This window comes from Parus major, chromosome 2, assembly GCF_001522545.3.
Source record: "Parus major isolate Abel chromosome 2, Parus_major1.1, whole genome shotgun sequence".
NCBI classification, from domain to species: domain Eukaryota; kingdom Metazoa; phylum Chordata; class Aves; order Passeriformes; family Paridae; genus Parus; species Parus major.
This window is the reverse complement of record NC_031769.1, coordinates 4,075,570-4,097,698: the sequence shown is the minus strand read 5'-3', so window position 1 is coordinate 4,097,698 and position 22,129 is coordinate 4,075,570. Positions and strand designations below refer to the sequence as shown.

General features: G+C 46.7%; 1 protein-coding gene across 2 annotated transcripts in view; it reads right to left on the bottom strand.

Moving 5' to 3' along the window:
• Positions 1-607: 607 nt before the first annotated feature.
• Positions 608-22,129, bottom strand: part of VILL (villin like) — a 34,213-nt gene continuing 12,691 nt past the window's right edge. Inside the window, exons 4-21 of one of the 2 annotated variants that reach the window (XM_015619180.2) lie at positions 19,647-19,843; positions 17,631-17,739; positions 17,201-17,311; positions 15,591-15,790; positions 15,425-15,503; positions 13,974-14,072; positions 12,233-12,386; positions 11,112-11,212; positions 10,705-10,842; positions 10,010-10,168; positions 8,986-9,165; positions 7,924-8,069; positions 7,078-7,222; positions 6,557-6,745; positions 4,722-4,790; positions 4,087-4,098; positions 3,574-3,837; positions 608-2,353 (exon numbers count right to left, since the gene is read on the bottom strand). In XM_015619180.2, coding sequence (XP_015474666.1) covers positions 2,240-2,353; positions 3,574-3,837; positions 4,087-4,098; positions 4,722-4,790; positions 6,557-6,745; positions 7,078-7,222; positions 7,924-8,069; positions 8,986-9,165; positions 10,010-10,168; positions 10,705-10,842; positions 11,112-11,212; positions 12,233-12,386; positions 13,974-14,072; positions 15,425-15,503; positions 15,591-15,790; positions 17,201-17,311; positions 17,631-17,739; positions 19,647-19,843 — 2,466 coding nt within the window. In that variant the 3' untranslated portion in view covers positions 608-2,239. The remainder of the gene's footprint in view (positions 2,354-3,573; positions 3,838-4,086; positions 4,099-4,721; positions 4,791-6,556; positions 6,746-7,077; positions 7,223-7,923; positions 8,070-8,985; positions 9,166-10,009; positions 10,169-10,704; positions 10,843-11,111; positions 11,213-12,232; positions 12,387-13,973; positions 14,073-15,424; positions 15,504-15,590; positions 15,791-17,200; positions 17,312-17,630; positions 17,740-19,646; positions 19,844-22,129) is intronic. The other variant, XM_015619181.3, reaches the window with a different exon arrangement.

Below are 22,129 nucleotides of genomic sequence, written 5' to 3'. Positions count from 1 at the left end.
ACAGCAAAAGGCACCAGAGGGAGGAGGTGGGAGAGGATCTTTCCTTTGGAAATCAGAGGTGGGGAGTAAAAGCAGCTCTCCCATGAGAGGAGTGCAGCAGCAGTTTCCATCAGGCCCAGATATCAGAAGGCTCCATGGTCTGTGAAATCCCAGGCTGGTCCCTGAGTGCTGTCAGGAGCGCTCCACTCGTGTTGGTGTGTGTGGTGGCCACAGGAATTACAGCAATTCATAGCAAACTGGCCTAATCTGTGTAATCTGACTGTAATTTGGCTGGTCTTCATTTGATTGTGTGAAGCACGTTAGGCTCACAGGTAGGTGGCATTCCTGCATCTTACTGAGCAGCACATGCAATTCATGAATTTGGGAGCTGGCAGCAGCACTCCTCAGCGAGGCAAGGCAAATATTGCTGATTCCAGCAGAGCCAACAGAAACATGGCCATTGTGCACTGATTGCAACTCACATGAGCACAACAGGAGCAATCACACAGGTAATTCAGCTGATTCGTGTCTCTGCTTGACACTTCACTTACTCTGCACAGGGGGTTCCAGTGGGTTTTGGGCTGGACCCTCAAGCAGAAATGGAATGAAGTGATGGTAGGAACAGAGATGTAACAATGGGGTTGGGGTTTATTTAACTACCAATTCTTAAACACAAGGTTCTATCCAGAAGACCCCATCACCTGGAGGTCCTTGCTCCAGCCCAGACAGATGGGGACACTTCAGCACAATGATGTGATCCTGGATGTTGAGTGAGAGCTCTTTGTCCCTCAATCAACAGCCTGGAGCTGTCCCCAGCTCCATGCCCACATCCCTGCAGCCAGGCTGGGCAGTCAGGACAACTGCTGAGCTGCCAGGTACTGCTGCTCACTGGCAGTGGGGGCTTCAGGAGGAGGGTACATGGGCATGGTGCGACAAATGGCCCAAGCTACGTGGAACAGAACAGAACAGAAGGGGCCCCACCTCCTCAGTTTGTTCTTTTTTTAAAAAAAAAAATAAAAAAATCCAAAATTCCATTGATGACCAGGTGTTTGAAGGATCTGTGGCCCTGCAGAGCTTTTATCTGCTGCCATCCTACCCCCCATGCTGATCAAGGACACTTCCAGTGCTGCTGCTGCTGCTGCTGGATGTTTATTTGGAATCACTGATCAGGTTGGAAATGGAGTAATGCTGCAAACCCACATAGTCTGAGTTTTTAAGGTGGTGTTTCTTCCTTTAGTTTACAGTTCCATCCTGTAATCACTGCTGACATCTCCCACTGCTCTCCCAAGTCAGACTGATCCCATAGTGTGGAACCAGCACTCTCAGCCCCACGGACATCACAGGGATGGAGCACTGATAAAAGCTTCAGTAGGACACCCTCTGCCTCAGGTCATACCCAAACCCCTCCTGGCTTCCTCAAGCCTCTGGTCTGTGGGCAGGTGGACTCTGACATTCACCTGGCTGTGGTCAAGGAGGCCAGGTGATATTGCAGATGCTGTCTGAATGAGGAAAAAAAGTAGACAGAGTCTTGTCTGGCAGCCAAAAATCGACATTTGTGTCTGGCCTGATTTTTCAATCATTGTCTTGAGACAGATCAGCTAATAAATATGCTCATAAGTGCTTTTTTCCCCCAAACCAGGTTCTCACGTGTTTTAGCTGCCCTGGGCTATGAATGCTAATCTGGAACTGGTTGCTGTTCTTTGGTGAGTAGTTTTTCTACAAGGTGAGAAGGGGCAGAACTGTCTGCTGTCATTCCACAGACTACCCCATCAAGCATCTGGCTACTCCATTACCTTTCTCCTGACCATAAGGCTCCCCCTCCATCCTCTTAGGGCTTCCCCCTCCTCTTCCCACCCAGAATTTACACAGCAGCTACAGATGGCCTTTGTCTTGACTAACTTTTAACTTCTACAAATGAAGAAAGATCATGGCCTTGTGCATGTGGCAATTTGCAAAAGGAAGAGGAAAGTTGAGGCTACAGTGAAGTTGCGTGGCACACACTTGTCTTCATGGCTATCAGCAATAAAGTGTCAGAAGGAGGCAAAAATATCCTGTCAAGCTGTTCCTGTGAAAGGTTTTGCCTCTGGGGGTTCTGGGTTTGCAGGGGGAAAGGAGCCATCCCCTGAAGAGCGGCTGCTGGAATAACTGCGCTGGACTGGGGTGCTGGGTTGGGATCATTGAGCAAATGCCTGCACTTCTTTCCTGCAGCTTCTAAGGGAGCAGGGGTTGGTCCCAGAGTCATCAGATGCCCTCTGCAGTCTCAGAAGAGTCCAAATTGTTTCTTCTCGTTCTGCTGCTTCCATTTGGGCATCTGGTAGAACTCATCCTTGGACTTCCCAAAGATATCATGGAAATCAGCATCAGAGAGATAGCACTGCAGCGAAGAAAGAAAAAGGACAGGTCAGCTCTGGCTTTCGTAGAGCCTGGGACACTCCCATGGCTGCATCCCCTCCCCACCGTGCCAGTGCTGACCTCTGACTCCAGACCAGCAGCTTCCTGTCCTCATGGTGGGAAATGGGACATCCCAGCTTCCCAAAGCACCAGGGGAATAAAAGCCCACCAGCCCAAAGAGATGTTCCAGTTTTGAGGAGATAGCATGCTCTGGCTGGAATTTAGTCCCTGCTGATGATACTGTGGCCAGGAAAATTTATGGTCCCCCAGGGAAGCTCTGATGGCCAGAGTTTTGGGTGGTTCCTTAGGCAGCGATTCACAGTGAAAGCATCTCCCCCTCTCTCAGTCCCCTCCCCTAAAATATTCACTGGAAATGTTCACTCCCATTGCTGGAAAGGTTTGCAGAAGCTCATCAGGGATACTGACAAAGGCCCTGTGGGAATGGGAATGAGTTTTTCCTGGAATTTTGGGTAGGAGAACCCATGTGGAGCCCAGCTGGATCGTGACTCTGGCTATGGGTGTTGGCCTTTGCCAGATCTTTTGGGCGAGACATTGGTCAAACAATGAATACAGGGAGTAGAGGGAATCAATCTTCTATCCCCCTCATCAGCTTGCTTGGATTCAGCTGCAGACACTGCCAAAATCCCTGGGCTGATTGGAAATCTGGGATGTGTAATTTCTTCTGAAATTGAAAATTGCTGAAACACAAGCTTTATGGCAATTAAAAAAACCCAAACCATCTCTTCTGGGAGGAGTCTCAAATGAAAACATTCACCTACAGCTCAAGTAAAATGCAAATTCTGGCTTTGTTCTCAGCTGTGTCACCATGTCCCCCCGTCCCTCTGAGGAAGGGAGGCAGAGCGAAACAATTCTACCAGAATAAAATATTTTTTAGAAATTACTACTTAAAATTCTTCTTTTTTTCCTGCCATAGAAACCCCATAATTACTTCAGCTAGGTTAAAACCACCACAAGGTGTCCCTGTCCACAACAGGGGGCTGGAACTAGAGGATCTTGAAGGTCCCTTCCAATTCAGCCCATTCCATGGCTCTATGAACTTCCTCACACGAAGCTCCTGCTTTTGGTAACACCTGTGTGTCCTGCCAGTCTCAGTCCCCTGAGTCTGACCAGGGCTTGGTAGTCTAAAGGACACTTTTAGCCAGTTCCAGGTTCAGTTAGAAATCAAACCAGCAATGCTGTCACCTCTTTTTTAGTGGGATCCACGCCTTCAGGAAGTTCATCCACCGTCCTGTGCATCAGCACCTCTCGGGAGTAAATCCCCTCCCCGTTGGGCACCAGGGCAGGGCTGCTGTGGCTGTTGCTGTTGTAGTTGTTGCTGTTGCTGTAGCTGTTGCTGTCACCGTGGCTGAAGTGGGATTTGTACTCTGAGGAGGCATTTGCTGTACCTGAACCATCCAGGCTGGCTGTGCTGAGGGTTCTCTTGTTCAGGCTGAGGTTGTTCAGGTCCTGCCAAATGGGGGGAAACACGTCATGATGAGATGCTCTGGCAGAGCAAGCTGGGGATGATCCCAGGATCTTTCTGCTGGGTTTGTGGGGGACTGATCTGGCACAGAATATCTGTAGCTCCAAAGCAGCAAGGGGAAAAGTCCCAACTAAAGCGTTAGTGCAGTGCCTCTGTAAATGCTACACCTTGGTGTTAGGACTGCTAAAAGCACACACTAATGAGAGCTCTTGCAAAGAACTGAGGATACTTACAGCAGTCTCATTCTTCTCAAGATAACATCAGGGGAAGGCACATGTGGGACGACAGAAGGTGTGGTTAGATGTCTACCATGTCTAAAGCATCTAAATTACCTGCACATCCCTCCCTGATGAGCCATCTGTCCTCATCCAAACCTGCCACTTCCTTCCAGCCTTCATCCTGACCCTGCCCAGGGCAGAACTGACCCGTGTGGCAATGGCATTTGGGACTGTGGGGACCTCATTTACTTTGGAGGATCCCCCACTGGGCTGTGCCCTTCTCGACCAGGGGACCATTGTCTGAGGTCTCAAGGGCTCCACCACTGTAAACTATTCACAGAACACTTAACTGCACCCTCTTAGAGCTGCCCACACCTGAATTTGTTCTGCATTAGAGCAGCTGGACAATGTCCTGCTCACAGATGTCTCTGGCCAGAACTGGCAAAGGCCCAGGAGGTCTGGGTGTATTTATGGGTAATTTATCACATCTCCCTCTGCTTCCCACAGAGGAGCACAGCTCTGATGCTGGCAGCCTGAGTTCCCACCCCTGCCCTGATCCTGGTGTCCCCTCCTTGGTGCAAACAGGCTGGGGGATGTGGTGGTGTGTGAACCCAGGTGTTTCCTACTTGCATGGCCAAGACACAACTCACCACTTTGATCTCGGATATGGCTGACACGTCTCCCAAGCTGTTCTTCATTTCCTCGTAGGACTTGCCATCCTAAGGGGAAAGAGAGAGTTGTGAGAGCCATGGGCTGCCTTTAGCCCACACTCCTGCTCTCTGACCCACACTCCTGGGTCTTAAATCCACACTCCTGGGTCTTAAATCCACACTCCTGGGTCAGGAGATCATGAATTTTAAAGCCCAGTGATGGACACTGATGTGGCAGCTCCTGCAAACCTCAGCCCCTGTAATCACAAGACTTCCAGAATCTGAGCTTTCACTTGAAAACAAAGAAAAAAAACAAACAAAAAAAGCCAATTCAACCTTTGTAGTTGTACAATAACAGGTGAAACTAGGAAATCTAAAGACTTTAGAGCAGAAGCCAAATGAAGAGATATAATATGTACTGCCGGATTTAAATCTTTTACATTTTTGATGAATCTTGCAGTGCCTGAAATAATATTCCTTTTTTCCAACTTTCCTGATTAATTTAGCTAAAACAACATATTTTTTCAAAGCCTCAAGTCCTGACTTCTTGTAATTAGGTGTCATGTATTATGAGATACCTCTTATTTTCTATTAAAAAAAAAAGGAATATGCTAGATAAATTGGCACAGCTCATGACTGTGTTTTCCTAAGCAGCCAGGAGATGTCAGTTCTTAACAGAATCACCCAACCAAGTTTCCCAACAAGAGCAAGCAACGTAAACACATGGACTGCAGAGAAAACAGATTTAGACCCAAAACTGAGCAAAGAACACACACCAGATGTTTCTGGGATGTCAACAGTTTGGATGGCTTGTCTGTAGTTGCTGAAGCTGCCTACAGGGGATATTTTTAGAGGCACATATTTTATGAGCTGTATCCTTGTTTTTCAGCAGTTCCTTGGGAAAAAAAAAAATAAAACAATCCCACAAGTTTTGACCTTTGTTCTAAACATCAACATATTTTTAAGGGTCACTGGGAGTTGCTGTCTTATCTCTCCAGATCCAGCTGTCAAGACTGGATCCACCACCACATGGGTTGGGAAGAAAGACAATGCAAACCCAGATACAGGAAATGAAATATCTCTGTAAGAGTTTTCCTGCAGTGTGAAGTCCTGGGGAAAGATGGGAGAAATAAATTTTTCTTTCCCAGTCATCTCCTGGGGCAGGTTTCTGTTTCTATATAGGGAGGAGCTGGTATTTGTAACTCTCCTTTAGAAGGCTGGTGTGCAGGGACCAAGGGTGACCTCGCTCAGGAGCTCCTGGGCTCTGATGGGCTTTCCACAAACCTGAACACAGGACCTGTCTGCTCACATCTTTCATTTCACCACAGATTGCCCTTAAAGCTGGGTCATAAATTTGCCTCTGTGGCTGCATTTTCAACAATGAACTTCATTTGGTTTGGTTTGGTTTTTTGTTTGTTTTTTTTCCTTTATGATGTGGGTGGGTCTGTTTTCCCTCTGAACTTGACTTTACTACCCAGAGTTACCACCTCTTTTTGGCTGAAATCAAAAACTTGATTTGGAACCTAATATTTATAAAGATATTAATATTGTGAATTCAAGCACATTTGCAAAAGCCTCAGTTTCACCACACAGGTACTTTTTATTGGTGAAGGAGCAGAAGCTGCTCAGACAGCACCAGGAACTCATGTCCCTGCACATGGCAGGGGGTTCAAGCTGGATGATCTTTAAGGTCCCTTCCAACCCAAGCCATTCCATGATTTTGTGAAGCTCAGGACATGTCCTAGTGAGGTTCCACTCCATGCATCCTATATTCACTGAAAACAGCACCCTCCAGGCACCACTGAGAACACCACAGGGCTTTTCCAGCAACTTACACTCCATTTGTAGGGGTCCCAAGCGTTGAACCATCCTGTGAAGTTGAGGGGTTCGTAGCCCTGTTTCACCAGGATGATGGGAGTTGCCAAGTCCCTCCCAGCTGGATGGGTCTTGAGATATTCCTTAGCTGAGGCAATTGCCTCACTCCTCTCCTGTGCATTGGAGGCTTTGCCAACCCAGAGGAAAATCTGCATGGGGAGAAGGTGTTGAAGGCCAGAGAGGAAATAGAACCTGTGCAGACACAGCTGTTTGCTCTCCCCTGCCAGTGGGAGCAGAGATAAGATTGGAAATGTGTTTTCCCAGTAGTCCACTGTGATTCTGAGCCCCCATTTACCCCCAGCCAAGGAAGATTTTTCTTTTGAGACAGGCATGGAGCATAAATATTTCAGGTAACAGCTCTTGAACGTTTCTAGGTAGCTGAACCCAGTCATGGGCCGAGATCCAACTCAATAAACACCAACTAAAGCCATAACCAGCTTGAAAATATGTCAGAGGAGAAGGGGAGGAGGCTTTTGCTGACCTCTTCCCATGTGTCCAGCAGCATGACATCATCTTCATCCAGGTCCTCCTGGCAGAACCCAACCACCTCCGTCATGATGAACCGACCTGTCTGGTTGGAGCACTCAAAGAGGCGAGGCTGGTAGTGTGTGATCTGCTCCTGGAACCTGCCTCATGCATGGCAGGGGAGGAAAAAGAAAGGAAGATAGAAATCTTTCCCTCCTGGCTCACTGCAAGGCCCTGAAGCTATTTGTTGTGGCTTTGAAGGAAAAAGTAGAACATGGCAACACACTCATCTGAAGGCCTGAAAGTCAGCAGTGTCAGGTATCATGGGATTCTCAGACCATTTTAAATGATTTTCACAGGTAATTTTTTTCTCCACCCCAAAAGGCAAAAGCAGAACCCTTTCCTCATTGTGGCAATGAGACTGATGTCAGGTGAAAGCCTCACCAGATCACCTTTTTTGCAAAGGAAACCATCACCGGCCTGGAGGGCTGGAGAAATCCATGTTTGTCAAAAGCAGATCTAGTCTCCTGATTTTTCTGGGGCTGCTGCTAATAATGTCTGGAAATGGTGGTTCCTGCAGCCCTCAGGACGAAATATGGGATAGGTTTACTGGGGAGAAAGGATGTAGCACACCCTTGTCTGCAGGCTTTGGACCTGTAGCTCCCACATCTGGAGAACTCCAGGCCCAAAAGCCAGGAAAGAAACACCTTGGTGTGGTTTCTGACCAAGGTCTTGGTGATATTGTGGCCTCATGCTCCCTTTATTGAAGACACAGCACCAAAGTATGCACTTTCCTGAAAAGTTTTATCCCTTGCTTAATGTCCCCTGGTCAGGCCCAAAGGAACAAGCAGGTTACTATTACCTCTTTTCATTGGCATAAGGTGCTTTGCCTCCCAGAGCTTCCCAGAACTCTGCTGGCTCCTGTCCTTCCAGAATGGTGTGCTTGTCCCTTCTGGAAACGATGTCAGCCACCATTTTTGCCATCTCCCGCTCATCTCCGCTGCATCCCTGTGTTCAGGATAAAAGATTGAGGTGCAGTTAGGGGCGGACTGGCAAGACTTATCCTTCGGGAAAAGCTGGCTTGGTCCTCTGGAGAGCTTCAGACCTGCTTGAATGCTCTCGAGCTGATCACTCAGAATCCATTTCTAGTCCTTGAAGGGATATTTAGTGCAGCCAATGGCACCTAGAGCAAAACTCAGAGCATGACAGAATGATTTGGGCTAGGAGGGACTTTAAAGATCATCAGGATCACCTTCCACTTGAACAGGATGCTCCAAGCCACATCTAACATGGCTTTGAAAACTTCCAGGGATGGGTCATCCAGAAGTTCTCTGCTTTGGTTTGGTCTACCATCTCATCCTGACACACAGTTGAAACAAGATAAATGAGTTTGCTCTCATCCTGGCTGATTTCCTACAGCTGGAAAATCTGGGATGATTTATTCATCCAAAAGCTGTATGAACACCTGCAATGAGGTGAGGTGAACCCCAGAACAGAACCCCAGAAGAGAGGGCTGTTACTGCTGACCCTTCACAGACAGAGCCTTTCCTGGCAGCACTTTGCTCACACCGTCATTGAATCATTAAGGTTGATAAAGACTTTTAAGATCATGAAGTCCGACCATCAGCCCAGCACCACTAAATCGTGTCACCAAGTGCCACATCCATGTATTTTTTGAATACTTTTGGCTTTGCCATTGCCCTGAGCAGCCTCTTCCAGTGCTTGACATCTCTTTCTGTGAAGAAACTTTTCCTAATATCTAGTATTAAGCTCTCCTGGCACAACTTGAGGCCGTTTCTCCATTCAATTAATGGGACACCTGCCCAAGGATTCACCTCCATGACCCAGAAGAGTCAGGACACTGAAGCCATTCAGCAATTTCAGCTTCCTTTGGCTGCTTCCCGGTGCCTCGCTGCAGACTCACCTTCCCACACCACAGGTAGCAGACTTGGCTGGTGGTCAGCAGGAAGACATCATTGGAGTTGAGGGAGGAGGCTCGGGCTGGCACCTCTGTGGCCTTTGTGTTCACCTCATCCGTGCCCCTCACCTGGAAGAGGCGGATCGCCGGCTCGGGTGTGGCTTTCTGAGCCCGGCTCGTGCCGCCCTGCAAGGACAGAGAGGGAAGGGTGGTACTGGGAGGTGAGGAGGACACACAGATCCAGGGTCTGACTGATTTGGAGAAGGCTTTGGGCTCACAACCTGCTCACTGTTGCAATGATCAGCCATGGTTCTGCATTGAGCAGGCGAGGAAATCCAAATATCTTCTGATTCCAGGTTAGAATGAAACCCACGTAGCACAACCCCCACATTTCTCCCTGATTACTGAGTCCTGACCAGCTCCCATCAGGATCCTCAAGATCCATGTGACCAGATCTTGGTGTCTGTAGAGGATTTGCCATGCAAACTGGGCAAGGCATCTGTACCCTGATTTCCAGCTGTCCTCATCTTAACTGAACATCTGCCATGGAAACCATATAGTGGGACCAACACTGAGAGCTGAGGGCAGTCCCCCTCTCCCACAGCCATTTGCAATTTCTCCACCACAGATGTCAAGGCAGCAAGGGAAGTGGGTTGCCAGTTATGTGAGGTAATTCAGGCAAGGACAATTCCAATCATGTCTGTGGGATATTTTGAAGGACCTTCTTTGGATAGCAGCTTTGGTAATTCACAGGATGACTGCCTTATTTTGACAAAATATTTTGGGACAGAGCTGGAATGAACCTCACACACCACTGCTGGAGTTCAGGGGTGGACAGTTGAGTTGGGTCAGTCCAGGACTCTGTTTACTCAGTGTTCAGATTGTTTGAGGAGTACTAGAAATATCCCCTCTGCCAGCCCATGCAGAGCTGGCAGGCTCCTTTCCTGAGTATCAGCCCATTTTTATTGGACTATTTCCACTGCAGCTGCCAAGCCATCGTTGGTGCTCCCACCTCCCAAAGCCACATTACCTCGTAGATGACCAGCTTGCCCTTGAAGATGGCCAGGAAGTGCCTGGGCTCCTTGCCCATTGTCACTCGCACCTGCACGGCCTCGTCCCCGTATTTCTTGTCCAGCTCGATGGCATTGAGGGCACAGGCAGTGATTTCATCCACGGAGGCGTGGCGGCCCTGGGGACAGAGAGGTGACACACACAGTGTGATGAGAGCAAGGGTACAAATCTCTTCACAATTCAACACCTGCCAATCCCCAAGTGTGTAATACCATGAGATCAGAGTTAAAACTTCCAGATATTTAAATTTCATCGGCATTCTGGTTTTGTAGACTTTAGAGGTCCATGTTTGAAGCTTCTCTCTGCATGAAAATATACTTTATAAAGGAAAGCAGAGATGTTCATATACCCACAAAACTCTAGGAACTGAAGCTTTAATGGACAATCTGACTCCAAAGTTTGACCTCAACACTGTAAGCCTCATCATCCTTAAGTCTTTCTGTCTGATTTTGCTGCTGCTCAGTCTGATGCCAGTTTGGGATCAGTGTCCCTGCTACCTACAAAGGACAGCTTGGGATATTTGAAACTGATGAACAAAGGGTACCTGAGTTCTTATGGGTGCTTGGGTTGGGATTTTTGTGTGCAATTTCTTCCTTCAGCTTTAGGCTTGTACAGCAGGCACAGCAGAATTCCCTCTGCTCTGCTCTGACCTACCTGCCACATATAGAGGACGTAGTGGGGTCTGCCTGACCTCAGGTAGGTGTACAGGACCAGGTAGCAATCACCCCCGTAGAACTGCCCGTATGTCTTGGGATCCACCGGCTGCATTTGCAAGTCCTCAATCCTCCACACCTGGGGAACAAAACATCCTGGTGAGCAGCAGTGGAGTCAAGGTGAGGACAGAGCACAACCCCTTCGGCTACCACACCACCGAAGCTTCAGGTGTGCCCTCAGGTCCCGTCACTGGTCACCAGAGGGAAGAGAGCAGTGCCTGCCCCTCCTGAGGAAGCTGTAAACTTCCATGAGGTCCATCCTCAGTCTCCCCCAAGCTGAACAAACCAAGCAATGCTTGGAAACAGGCTGATTATTGCACCCTCTGTCAGCCAAAGGAGCTCTCTCACCTCGATCTCCCCAGAGGCATCATCGACCATCCTCTGCTCAGCTGCGAGCTCAGGTCTGGCGTGGAGCTGGGTGGTGTCAAACTTCACCTGCTCCACCTTGGCTGCAAGTGCCAGCAGAAAAGGAACAAGAACCCAGTGAATGCACGACAACACACAAACCCTTGCCATCATCCTCACACACCACCGTTGTACAGCAAGTAAAACCCAGCCCAGGCTTGCAAGGAGCCGCTCCTGCCCCCAGTAAACCAACGCTGATTTTGGAATTTGCAAGAGCTCACACATTTCAGTGTGGACCTGTTGCAAGCTGGAATTGGCCACACAGTATGTTCCAGTGATGGCTAGCTGGTAAAAATATTAGTAGTCTTCTGACAGAAAATTCTTAGTTTTTCTCAAAATCTATTATGATGGTTTGGCATAAATATTTCCCTCCTTTTAAAATGCTGATTTCAGAAATAAAATGCCTGCATTTCTCCAGTTCATGATAAACAAGGAGAGTATTTACAGACAGCACAGAGAGAAACAGAGATGGAGAATAAAGAGAGAATTTGCAAGGGAAGGAGATTTGTGGCTCTCAAGCTGTTATTGATGGAGATGTTCAGCATCTCTGTCACCTTCCCATCATTCATCAACAAATTCTCTCTCTTTGGAATTGTTTAGTCTTTGAGGTTAATGCATTGTAATATTCCCTTCAGCAGTGTGATAAATACACCATTTACACCCAATGTAAATAAAGCATCATTCCACTGACGTCAGGAGGGGATTGGATGGATGCCAGTGTAAATGAAAGCAGAACTCCTTATCAGGCTCAGCATTAGCCCTTTATAAAGGAAATTCAGAAGTTCTGCAAGTGGGAAATTTTGCATACAATTCTTCAGAGGGGAGTGACTCTCTGACAACATTTACATTTAAAGTAAGTGGCAATTTGCCTCATATAAGAAAATTCAGCAGAGCTGAATGTCATTCAGTTCATGAATCCTTTCCATCTACTGAAGAAGATGGAAAATAGAAAGCACATTAGATTTTTGAGACCCTGAAGGCAGGAGACAGTTGATGTGAATGATGTTCCCTCAGCTATAGCTTAGCACAGGTAGGAAAGACAAACCCAGGACCAATGTGCTCACCAATTTTGCCTGTAGTGTAGACCTTGCCCAGCCCTTGTGTTTCATTCTTTTCTGTCCACCTCTGGAAAAGCTGTTTGAACATGGCTGACTCTGCTCCATCATTGATCACCTCAATGTTGGTGGATGAAGGATAGCCTTTGGCTTGGATAAAACCCTGGTGGGGTTCAGAAAGGTCATTAGAGAGATTTTTACAGTCATGAGAAGAGGGGTGTGGACCTGAACCAGCTTGAAGAATGAGTGTCCCTCACTGAACACAGGGCAGGGTTCAGTCCAAGATTTGAATTCTGACTAATCAGAAGTAACTGAAGACTCTTGCTGTAGTATCCATATTTACTTCTGTCTTTAGGGGTCTGAACCCTACCCTTCTTTTCTGCAAACTTTTTGTCCCTCTCTAAGCCAGGAAGACTGCCCTGCCTGGTAGAGAGCATGGGAGTGAAGGGGTGGAGGCAGCTCAGCATCCCCAGAGCATGAAGTCTATTCTGAAGGGACTAAACTCTCACAAATCTTTATTACTATTTTTTAACTTTTTTCCCTGAACCCATATTATTTCTTTGCAATAGTACTACCATTGAGTTAAAAGACTACTTCAGCGAGGTGCTCGATACAATACGAGTGTGAAGAAAATGTTCTGTGCTCCGCCACAATGCCAAAATCCCTGCTCAGTTTTGGGAACCGCTCCTGTGCTTATCTCAGAAGGCTCCAGGATGACCCAAGGTGCAGTGCTGGCAGCAGTGGTTCAGGGAAGGAGCCTGATTGTTGCTCTCTGAGCATCCAACTTCTGCTGTAAAAACTGCAGCCACACACTGCCCTCAGGGAAAAGCACAGCAGATGGTCCTCCCCTCCCTCCCACCTGCCACACTGAAAGAAAGACACATCTTTTGTTCTACATGTGTAGCTCAGGGCCAGAATTTGCAGAGATGATTGCCTACTAAAATGAGCCTGAGTCAAGCTCTTGAAAGGAGCACAGAGAACAGTTAGATAAGTTCTAAGACAAAGTTTTTTAAGCTTATCTTCTCCGAGACAATAGGTACAATCCTATTGAAGTTGGGTGTCCCCAGGTAGGACCTTACTGAAGATGGCACCACTGAAGTTCAGTATCTCCTAATTAGATCTTATGGAAGATGAAGCCATTTATGGTCTTCCCATATGTAAATGTCTAATTCCCTCATAGCCTCAACTTCCAGCATGCCAACTTGTAAAAAAATACCAAATACCTTTCTTGCTCAGGCTCCCTTGATGTTAATTTTTTCTGAGAGGAAGAGAGGAATGCTCTGACAGAAAATAACACATGGATGCCAGCACCCCTTTATTATTGGTTTATGCATCTTTTGACCATGAATTTGTCTAATCCTATCTTGACCCTGCTGATCCTCTCTGACTCCACCATCCCTTGAACCAACAGTTTCCAGAAGTTCACTATTTACCATGTAGAAAATTATTTTCTTTATTTTCTGTAACCACACTTATGGCTATACTTTATTTTCTTTAACACTTTATACTTTATATATACTTTATTTTCTTTAACCATTTTTTGTTCTTAGTTTTAGTGGCAGGTCTTAGTTCTAGCCCAATTTGATGACTAACAATTTTGTATTTTTGCCTCCCCTAGACATTTAACTTCTCTCTCTGTTATTACACAGGCCAGCTCCCCAGGACCTACACTTAATTGTAATTAGTGGTCAGACCTAGATCAGCACATATCAGCCACCCACAACATTGTTTGCACTCTATTACAACTCACCACAGCTCGAGTGAATGCTGCTTTTTTCTCTTCTGGGCTGGAGGCCTTTCCTCTCCAGACATAAATTTTGAAGCCACCTTGGTCTAAAATGTAGCAGTCCTGAGGTTAAACCAAAAAAAACAGGAAACAGAAGAAAACAGATGTGAAAAGCTCTTGCAGGAAAAGCTCACCATTTGTAACCTAATCAGGTTGGATCCTTCTTGAAGATTTAGGTTAGATGTATATCCAGCTCATTTCTCTGCCTTGCAGAGCTCTAACCCTGGTGCAGCCATTATCAGAGGTGACAGAGAATGAATTTCTTATGGTTTTTAAATGGAGTACAGCTACCACCAAGCCCACAGGGCAGGGCTTCTCACAGATGTGGGCACACCTGGCCCAGGCTGCTGATTTATAATTGTAGCTAGTTAAAGCCTGTATTTTTCTTAGGCATTGCTCAAAACTGGCTATTACTACCTCATAGGAGGTGTTCTCAAACCAAAACACCACCAGCTCTAAAAGGGGCCAGAAGTATATGCTGAAATATCAACCCCAGCCTGCTGCTGCCTGCATTTATGCCCATATCTGCTACTAAAGGAGTAGGAAAGGTCCAAGTTAGACATTTTCTGCATGAATATTTTGTCCTCATTGAGATCCCTGATTTGGAGCTCAAGGTGTTGCATTGCTGTGAACGCAGCAGGATCCCAAACCCAAAGGGGATGAGGTGTGTGCTGAGCCCATCCCCACTGCAGAGAGCTGGTGCTCCAAGCACAGTGGGACCAAAGGCTGCTCCTTTTTCAAACTGAACTACGAAAGAAGAAAAAAGGCTTTATATGTCTGTAAAGGGAGGCTGAGATTTTAACAAGGCTGACATCAGGATGAAAAGGGGAGCGGGAGCCTTGCGGCACAGTGCTGCGTTGGAATAGGCTGGTCTGCACTGCAGAGAATTAAGGATGAGCAATTCTCTGCCAGATTTTAGTCAGAGGAAAAGCTTCTGTTTTCTGAAAAACTCTGCAGAGAGGGTCTGTCAGGAAATCTCCTTCCAGGGTGGGTCAATGAGACCAGCCACTTGCTACGGCACGAAAACAAATCTCCTTGGTTTCGTGAGCAGAGTATTTATTTGCTCTGGAGTCAGCAGAGGGAAGGCTATCCCTGAACATCAGGTATTAAGAAGCCTTCATTCCATCTGGAATTTATTCCTGGTATGCAGCTCTCCCTCACTGTGATTGCCAAGCTAATATAATCCTTGGCTGAGAGCATCAATTTGCCATCTCTTCTTGGAACAGCTTCAACACACCACCTACCTCCGGCTGCTGAGACTGTAGCAGGGCTAAGCTGTCCTAACCTAACAGCAGGGCTAAGCTCTCCTAGAGATGGAAGGCCTGATAATTTTCAGGAAACAGGTGCTCAGCTGAAAACAAAGTGAGCTACAGCCTCCTTTCCTCACAATAAAGGCCACTCTGGTTTTGTCTCACCTCGTGCTGGAGCAGATCCTGCGTCAGGGGCCGGGTGGCGATCTCCTGCACCACCAGGTCATTGTCCTTCTCATAGACACTGCAAGACAGAGCCATGGAGCTGAGTTAGACACCACAGAGCCCTCTGTGGGAAGGGATGGGGTTTGGAGCACAGCCCAGGACTCACTGGTAGAGCCGGACGTTCGCTTTCTGCAGCTCGTCTGCTTTGGTGTCGGGGATGGCGTCGTGGAGCTCCCCGCGCCTCTCGCCCAGCACCATCCTCATGATCTGCATCAGGTCTGGGGAGTCTCTCTCGCTGTCAATGATGCCAATCTGAGCACGACCACCCCTCTCGCTGTCCCTGATGCTCCGAGCCAGAGCCAGACCCTGCACAAGGACCCGCAGGGTAAGTCCTGATACACACCACAAACCCAGCCAGCCCCTGACCCCAAGCAGTGACTGAGAACCAACAGCCCAAGCCAGATTACCACAGCTCTCTGAAGCTCCTAGTGCCCTCCAAATTTAGCTATTAAGGAAGCAGATATGTCTGTAATGCCTGATTATTAACTAACTCAGAGGAAAATATTGCTAATTGTAGTCGCTGCTGATGCTGTTCCCGCAGGGCACAGGCACATGGGAGCCACAATAGGCACTGTCTGTGTGTGAGTGTGCACCAGCAGGTCCAGAGGTCTCATGGGGTGGTCTGGGGGAGAGATGAACACATGCTGAGGCCACCGAGGCAGGATGCTGCAGAGCTGCAGGACCCTGGCCACCCCACGGTGTCATTTTACATTTAAATGATTCAAGTGCTCAAAAAAACATGGATGTCTTCTGTGAAAAAAAAGCAGTGTGAAATGTCAAGCAGCTAATTAGGCTGAAATCTCCATCTTCCACTGAATTTTTTTGTTCCCATGACTCTTACTGCAATAGCTTTGAAAGATTCCTGTTTATCAGAGATAGGGAATGACCTGCTTGAGGCCCAAGATGAACCCAGCAGCTGTGAACCTGCTCTCCCTCCTGCACTGAGGATTGCTTTGTGTCTTCTTCAGTATCCATAGGATCTCCACTGTGCCCTGAAAATGGCATTCCCTGTGGAGATCCCCGTCTCCCAGTGGAGATACCCCCTCTCCCAGTTCATCAGGGGATACCACACACAGAGCAGACCCACCTGCCTTTTAATATTATAATGACCACCAGCATCAGCTTTGCTGATGGCCCACTGCTCTATCTTGCTTTATTCTATCTCTGTATCTTGGTTCCTGTATCAGTAAAATAAGGATAATGATCCCTTTGCAAAGTGCCTCCAGAGCTATAGATCTGACCTATCAGCACCTGGATAATGTATTCCTGCTTGTCTCATACCGACCAAGCCAGAATTCCCTGTTGATGCTATAAACAAAAAATTAAAATTAATCTACCCTGGGGTAGTTACTAAAGCTAAACCTGGAGCTGCTGGCTTTCTAATCCTATGCTGTGAAAACAACAGGGCACAGGGGGATGGAGATGAGCTCCAGAGGGAGCTGAATGACTTTCTGGGGCTGAAAGTAACAATGTGCCCTTGGCTGCCTGTGAAATGCCACCTGAGGCCAGGTCTGAACTGGAACAAAGCAATTTCATGGGCCTCTAAAACCAGCAGATGGGCAAGTAGAAAATTTGTCACTATTTACATCATCTCCATGTTGCTGCTCTTGAGATTTTAGCTGTGAAAACAACTGAGTTTTTCTTTTCTTTTTTATTTCCCCTTAGGCACCAAAAAAAGATGAAACCTTAAACCAAGTGGCTTTTGCCTGTACTCACTCTGGATTTCTCAGCAATGCTGCAGCTGGGTCCATTCCACTGGATCAGCACTTTACCAAGGTCCAGCAAGAAAACATCTCCCTTATTGAAACTGTCCCAGGAGAGTGCTACCTGCCACAGGGAAATGAGAGAGTTTGGCAGAGCAGGGAGGGCAGGGAGAGCTGCAGGTGACAAGTCATAGCCATGTCAAACCTGTCCCTGGGGATGTAAGAATGGGTTTGGAGTGACTGCTCGTTCTGCTGGCGCTCAGCACTGAGCACAGTGGCTTCTCTTGTGGTAACACCAAACCCTCAAGTGAGGACTTGAAAACTGTCCTGAAATAGAAGTTCTTGAGCAGAGATGAGATACCCACCAGGAAAATTTGCTCAAAAATGAGTGTAGGAAGAGAGGGAAGGAGAAATGATCCATGAGAAGAGCAGGGGCTTCTCACCTCTGTGGCTGACACGTGCTTCTTGCCCTTGACGTGAAGAAGACGCTTGATGTTGTACATGTTGGTCTCCACATGCTTAAATCCTGAAGCCACTCCTCCCTTCTTGTAGCTGTTTTGTAGTACAGAATAAAGAGTTAGAGCTGGTTAGAAAATACCTTCCTCTCTATCCTCTGAGAACATCCCAAGCTTTTGGTGACAAAAAAAATCGAGAGGCGAAATAACCTCAAACTCCTAAAATTGCAGTGGCAAATGTTGGGTTGCCTCACTGATGTTCCTGGTCCTTATCATGATGTCTGTCTGCCTGTTATGGGTGTTGTGTTGCTGCTGTGCACAGAATTATAAAATCATTTAGGCTGGACAAGACTTTCAAGGTCATCGATTTCAAGCATTAAACATCCTGGGAGGAGATGAACAGGCAGGTCAGGGATGGCAATGGAATTGTAACACAGTCAAACTGAAAACCCCATTGGCCATGGCAGTGGCATCCCAAAATTGAAATATTCCATAAGCATTCAATTAAAATATGAAGGAGCCTTGGCAGAAAACAAACTTCTTGCTAAAACTTTGTTTTCTTCAAAATAGTTATTCTATGAAAAGCAGCTTAGACAGGAAAGCGTTGCCAGAAGCAGAACAAAACTGCAAACAGGTGCAGGACACTGTCTTTATCTCAGATTTCACCTCCCAATTTTTTTCTTCCATCCTTGAACACACACTTTGCAGTACTCAGCACTATCCCCTCATGCCCCAGTGCCATTCCCCTCTCTTGTGGCAACTTTACACAATCACGAGAGGGCACAACCCCCCCACAGCAAGTCTCACAGCCCTTTTAATGTATTTTGGGTAAGTCTAACCCACTCTTACATATCCTAGACCATTTTAGAAAACAGATCCATTGTTCACACTACAGTAATAACTGACACAATTGCCATTTAGAGGAATTGCCATTCAGGGGAAAAAAGAGATAATTGTTGATTGTAGTTTTTTGCCATGTGGGTAATAGATGTGTTTTATCGTGGCTGGAAAGGTACTGGCTAATGTGGCCAGAAACGTCTGACTCACAGCACTTTAGACTTGTTTGGCCCAGTTTAAGATATCTACAGAAGGATGCTCAGTGATTAGTCCACCTGCCAAGACGTGGAAAGAGCTTGCTTTAATTTCTCATTCTGCCTCAGACTTCCTCACTGACCACAGGGATGTGGCTTAGACTGAGATGAATTCTAATTCATGCTGGTTTCAGAGGCAGATGGGTTTCCAGATAGACTGGTTTTGAGCGTCTGATTTTCAATCCTTCATTGCCCCTTACTCATCTTTAAGATGAGGCTAAAAGCACTTTTCTGTCTCAGGAAAGTTCTGAGATTCATGAGAGGTTGTTGAGATGCACAAGACAGAGATATCCAGCCAGACTGGGATGGAGGATATTGACCCAGGATGGGTTTTCATCTGAGTTTCCTCCAGCTGCTTGAAACCAAAGCAGCACTCAAGGTGTTATTGCCAATGCAGATCTTCCTTGGAGGACAGTAATTGGAATCCTTCCAAAACCCTGAGTGATCAAAGACCTGGGACTGGATTCAATGTATCAGCATATCATATATTCAACATTATCTTTTAGATGACACAAGTTCACTCAATTTTTCCTTCCACTACAGGAACATTACACCCAGCATGAGCCAAATCAACACTTCACTTTAAGGTGAATATTACTCTGAAGTGCTCTGAATGTGCACTTGAAAGTCTGTGGAGGAGAGGAACGAAGACCCTAAGGTGAACAAAGGGAGGTTAAGATTCAATTACTGCAAATATCTGGGAAAATGACCAGGGGAACAGAATGCCACGGCTCCAGACTGAATGCTATAAATAATTCCCTCAAAATGGGAATTCTTCACTCTGAATTTTAACCAGCATCAGGGCTGACCCGTATTTTTCACATTTTCGAGACATGGATATCTCTGAGAGACGTAGATAGGGGACCCCAGGGGCCATGACCCACCTCAGTGTAGGTCATTTGGAGCTACTCACATGATCCCATGGCGGAAATAGCTCTGGAAGGTCTCGGACTCGTGTCCCTGCACCTCGCGGTGCTGCACGGGGCTGCCCCCAAGCGCTGTGTCCAGCTGGGTGACGTACATGGCCGCGGCACCCTGCTCATCCTGGGAGGAATCCTTGCCAATCCAATAGTGCAGATCCACAGCAGAGCCACGGGATGTCCTTTTGGTCTGGAAGAGGTGGGAAAGACCAGACAGGATGAAGGCACAGCTCAATTCTGTGTGGAAAAAGCAAGTGACGACGGAGACCTTACCCAGTTCTGCCCTTCTCCTTGGCAAGAGGAGAGAGGACAGAGCCTCAGGTACTCCCTGGGAGCTCAGCCTGGAGCTCTCCTTATTCAGCAGAGTGATTTATGGGTTTTATAAACTAAACTGAAGGATGTTTCTGTCTGATATTCTTTTATAACTCCTCTCTATTATCAAGGAAAACTGAACACCTTTGCAATTACAAAAAATAATGTGTTCAGCTTGCCCTACTATTGTATATTTTGATATTAAGACTTAAAGCAGATTCTTCTCATAGATCACCTTTTGAAATGCACTGCACACTGCTGTTTATTTGCCTGGGATGTTACTCTTTCTTTCCTGTTGTCATTCTCATAGCACATGACACAGCAGCACAAACTGCCTCAGAATTCCTGCTGAATTGCAAAACAGACATAACTCCAAATGAAGCTGAACCAGTGTGTGCATGCTGGGATTTATCTTATTACAGGAAACCCCAGCAGCCTAGAAAAAGGAGGCAAGCAGGCTGAGAAGAAGGTGTGCTCTGTGTTATTTGAGTTGTGCCAGTTAATTTTCAGCACCCACTGTGTTAAATCCCATTGTGGACACCTGGGAAAGGTAATAAAAGCTCATTTTCTAAGCTGGATTTGACACTAAGTTCTGTTTATTTGCTTTGTGCAGTGATACCACAGTGAAACACAGCAGAAGGAGTTGAATAAAATACAGTTCTGTTCCTCAGGCACAGATAATTAATTTGTGGAAAAATTGTTCAATTTCATACATTGCTACTGAAGATGATCAAAGTCCTATTGTCCCACGGAAGATCTTTATTTGAAGAGACTCCAGTAAAGAAGCAGATTACAATGATGAGTGTTTTACCCTCCTGTCTTCCAGGGAAAAGGAGAATAGTGGGCTGATGAAGGGCTCTTCTGCCTGGGGAAGTTGTTGCAACAGAAGCTGAGCCTCTGAGCATCAAAATCCCTATTTACACTGTCAGCTCCCTGCAAGGACTCCAGTATTCTGCTCTGTGTGTTTGTAGGCCTGTAACTCAGGCTTCCAGCACTCAGAAGGCACCCCAAAGGCACATGTGTGGGGCATCTGAGCAGGAGACACATCCTGTGCTGCTGTCCCAGCCTGCTTTCCCATCCTGGCATATGGTGGATGTGCAGTTGGTTATTGTGGGGCACCGGAGGCGTTGCTGCCTCTCCACTGACAGAGAGGTTTGCAGGAGGCACTCTCAGACCCAGGAAGTGGGAAATGCTTCTGGTTTCCACCATATGGATGGGGTTTGGTACAATGGGACCTGGGTTGCTCCATGCAGATGAAGAGATTTGGAAGGGATTTTAGGAGGTGAGTGTAACACATCATCCTCCTGCCATAATCTGAGAACACGAGGCAGTTTGCACGGAGCTGGTTCTCAGCAGCCCTTCACAGCCTGCCCAGGCTCAGGCTGCAGGTAGGTCTGTGTTGGAGTCTGAGATACAGTGTGTATGCCCTTGTTTTTAATACTTAGTTTTAGAATTCAAAGAAACACTGAATTTCATATAATATGAAATTCATGGGCATGTTTTCATGGTGATACATGAGAACAAATGCTAAAGTTAAATTAGAAAAGTGTAAATGTGTAGATTAGAAAGTTTTTTGAATCACTGGGTGAATGGGTTGAGGTTTAGAGTTTAAGGTAGTTTAGAGAGCAGGGGACAAGATGGAGGATTTAGGGTGTTGTCTCTTGTCCTTCTTCTTTCTTCTTCATGTTCTTTCCTAGAGGTTTTTGGGTGGTAGTGGGTGATTGGGTAGAAAATGCCACAGTGCAGCACAAAGGTGTTGGGTCATTGGATCACTAATAAAAATAACTTAGTTGGCATTTGTTAATTGGGTAAATGGACATATAAAAGACCTTGAAGAAGATCTTTGTTAGCCATTTTACCCCTTTACTGTCATAGTGCACATAGCTCCTTGTACCTTGTAATGCTGATAAGAAAAAATAAACAACTGAGAACGAACGAGAGAAAAAACTCGCCTCCCGTCTCATCAATCTTCAGTTCAAAGGGAAAAGAACCCAAATCCGAAAGTCCTATAAAGGGACAGGTCTGGACCAAATTTGGGTGTGGCTGAAGTGTCCTTATGGGAACATGAGACGAGTTGCTTATGTGACACACGACATGGAACATCTTCACATCCCACATCACCTGCTAAAAATGAGACCCTCCAGCTGGTCACATCCCCAAGGAC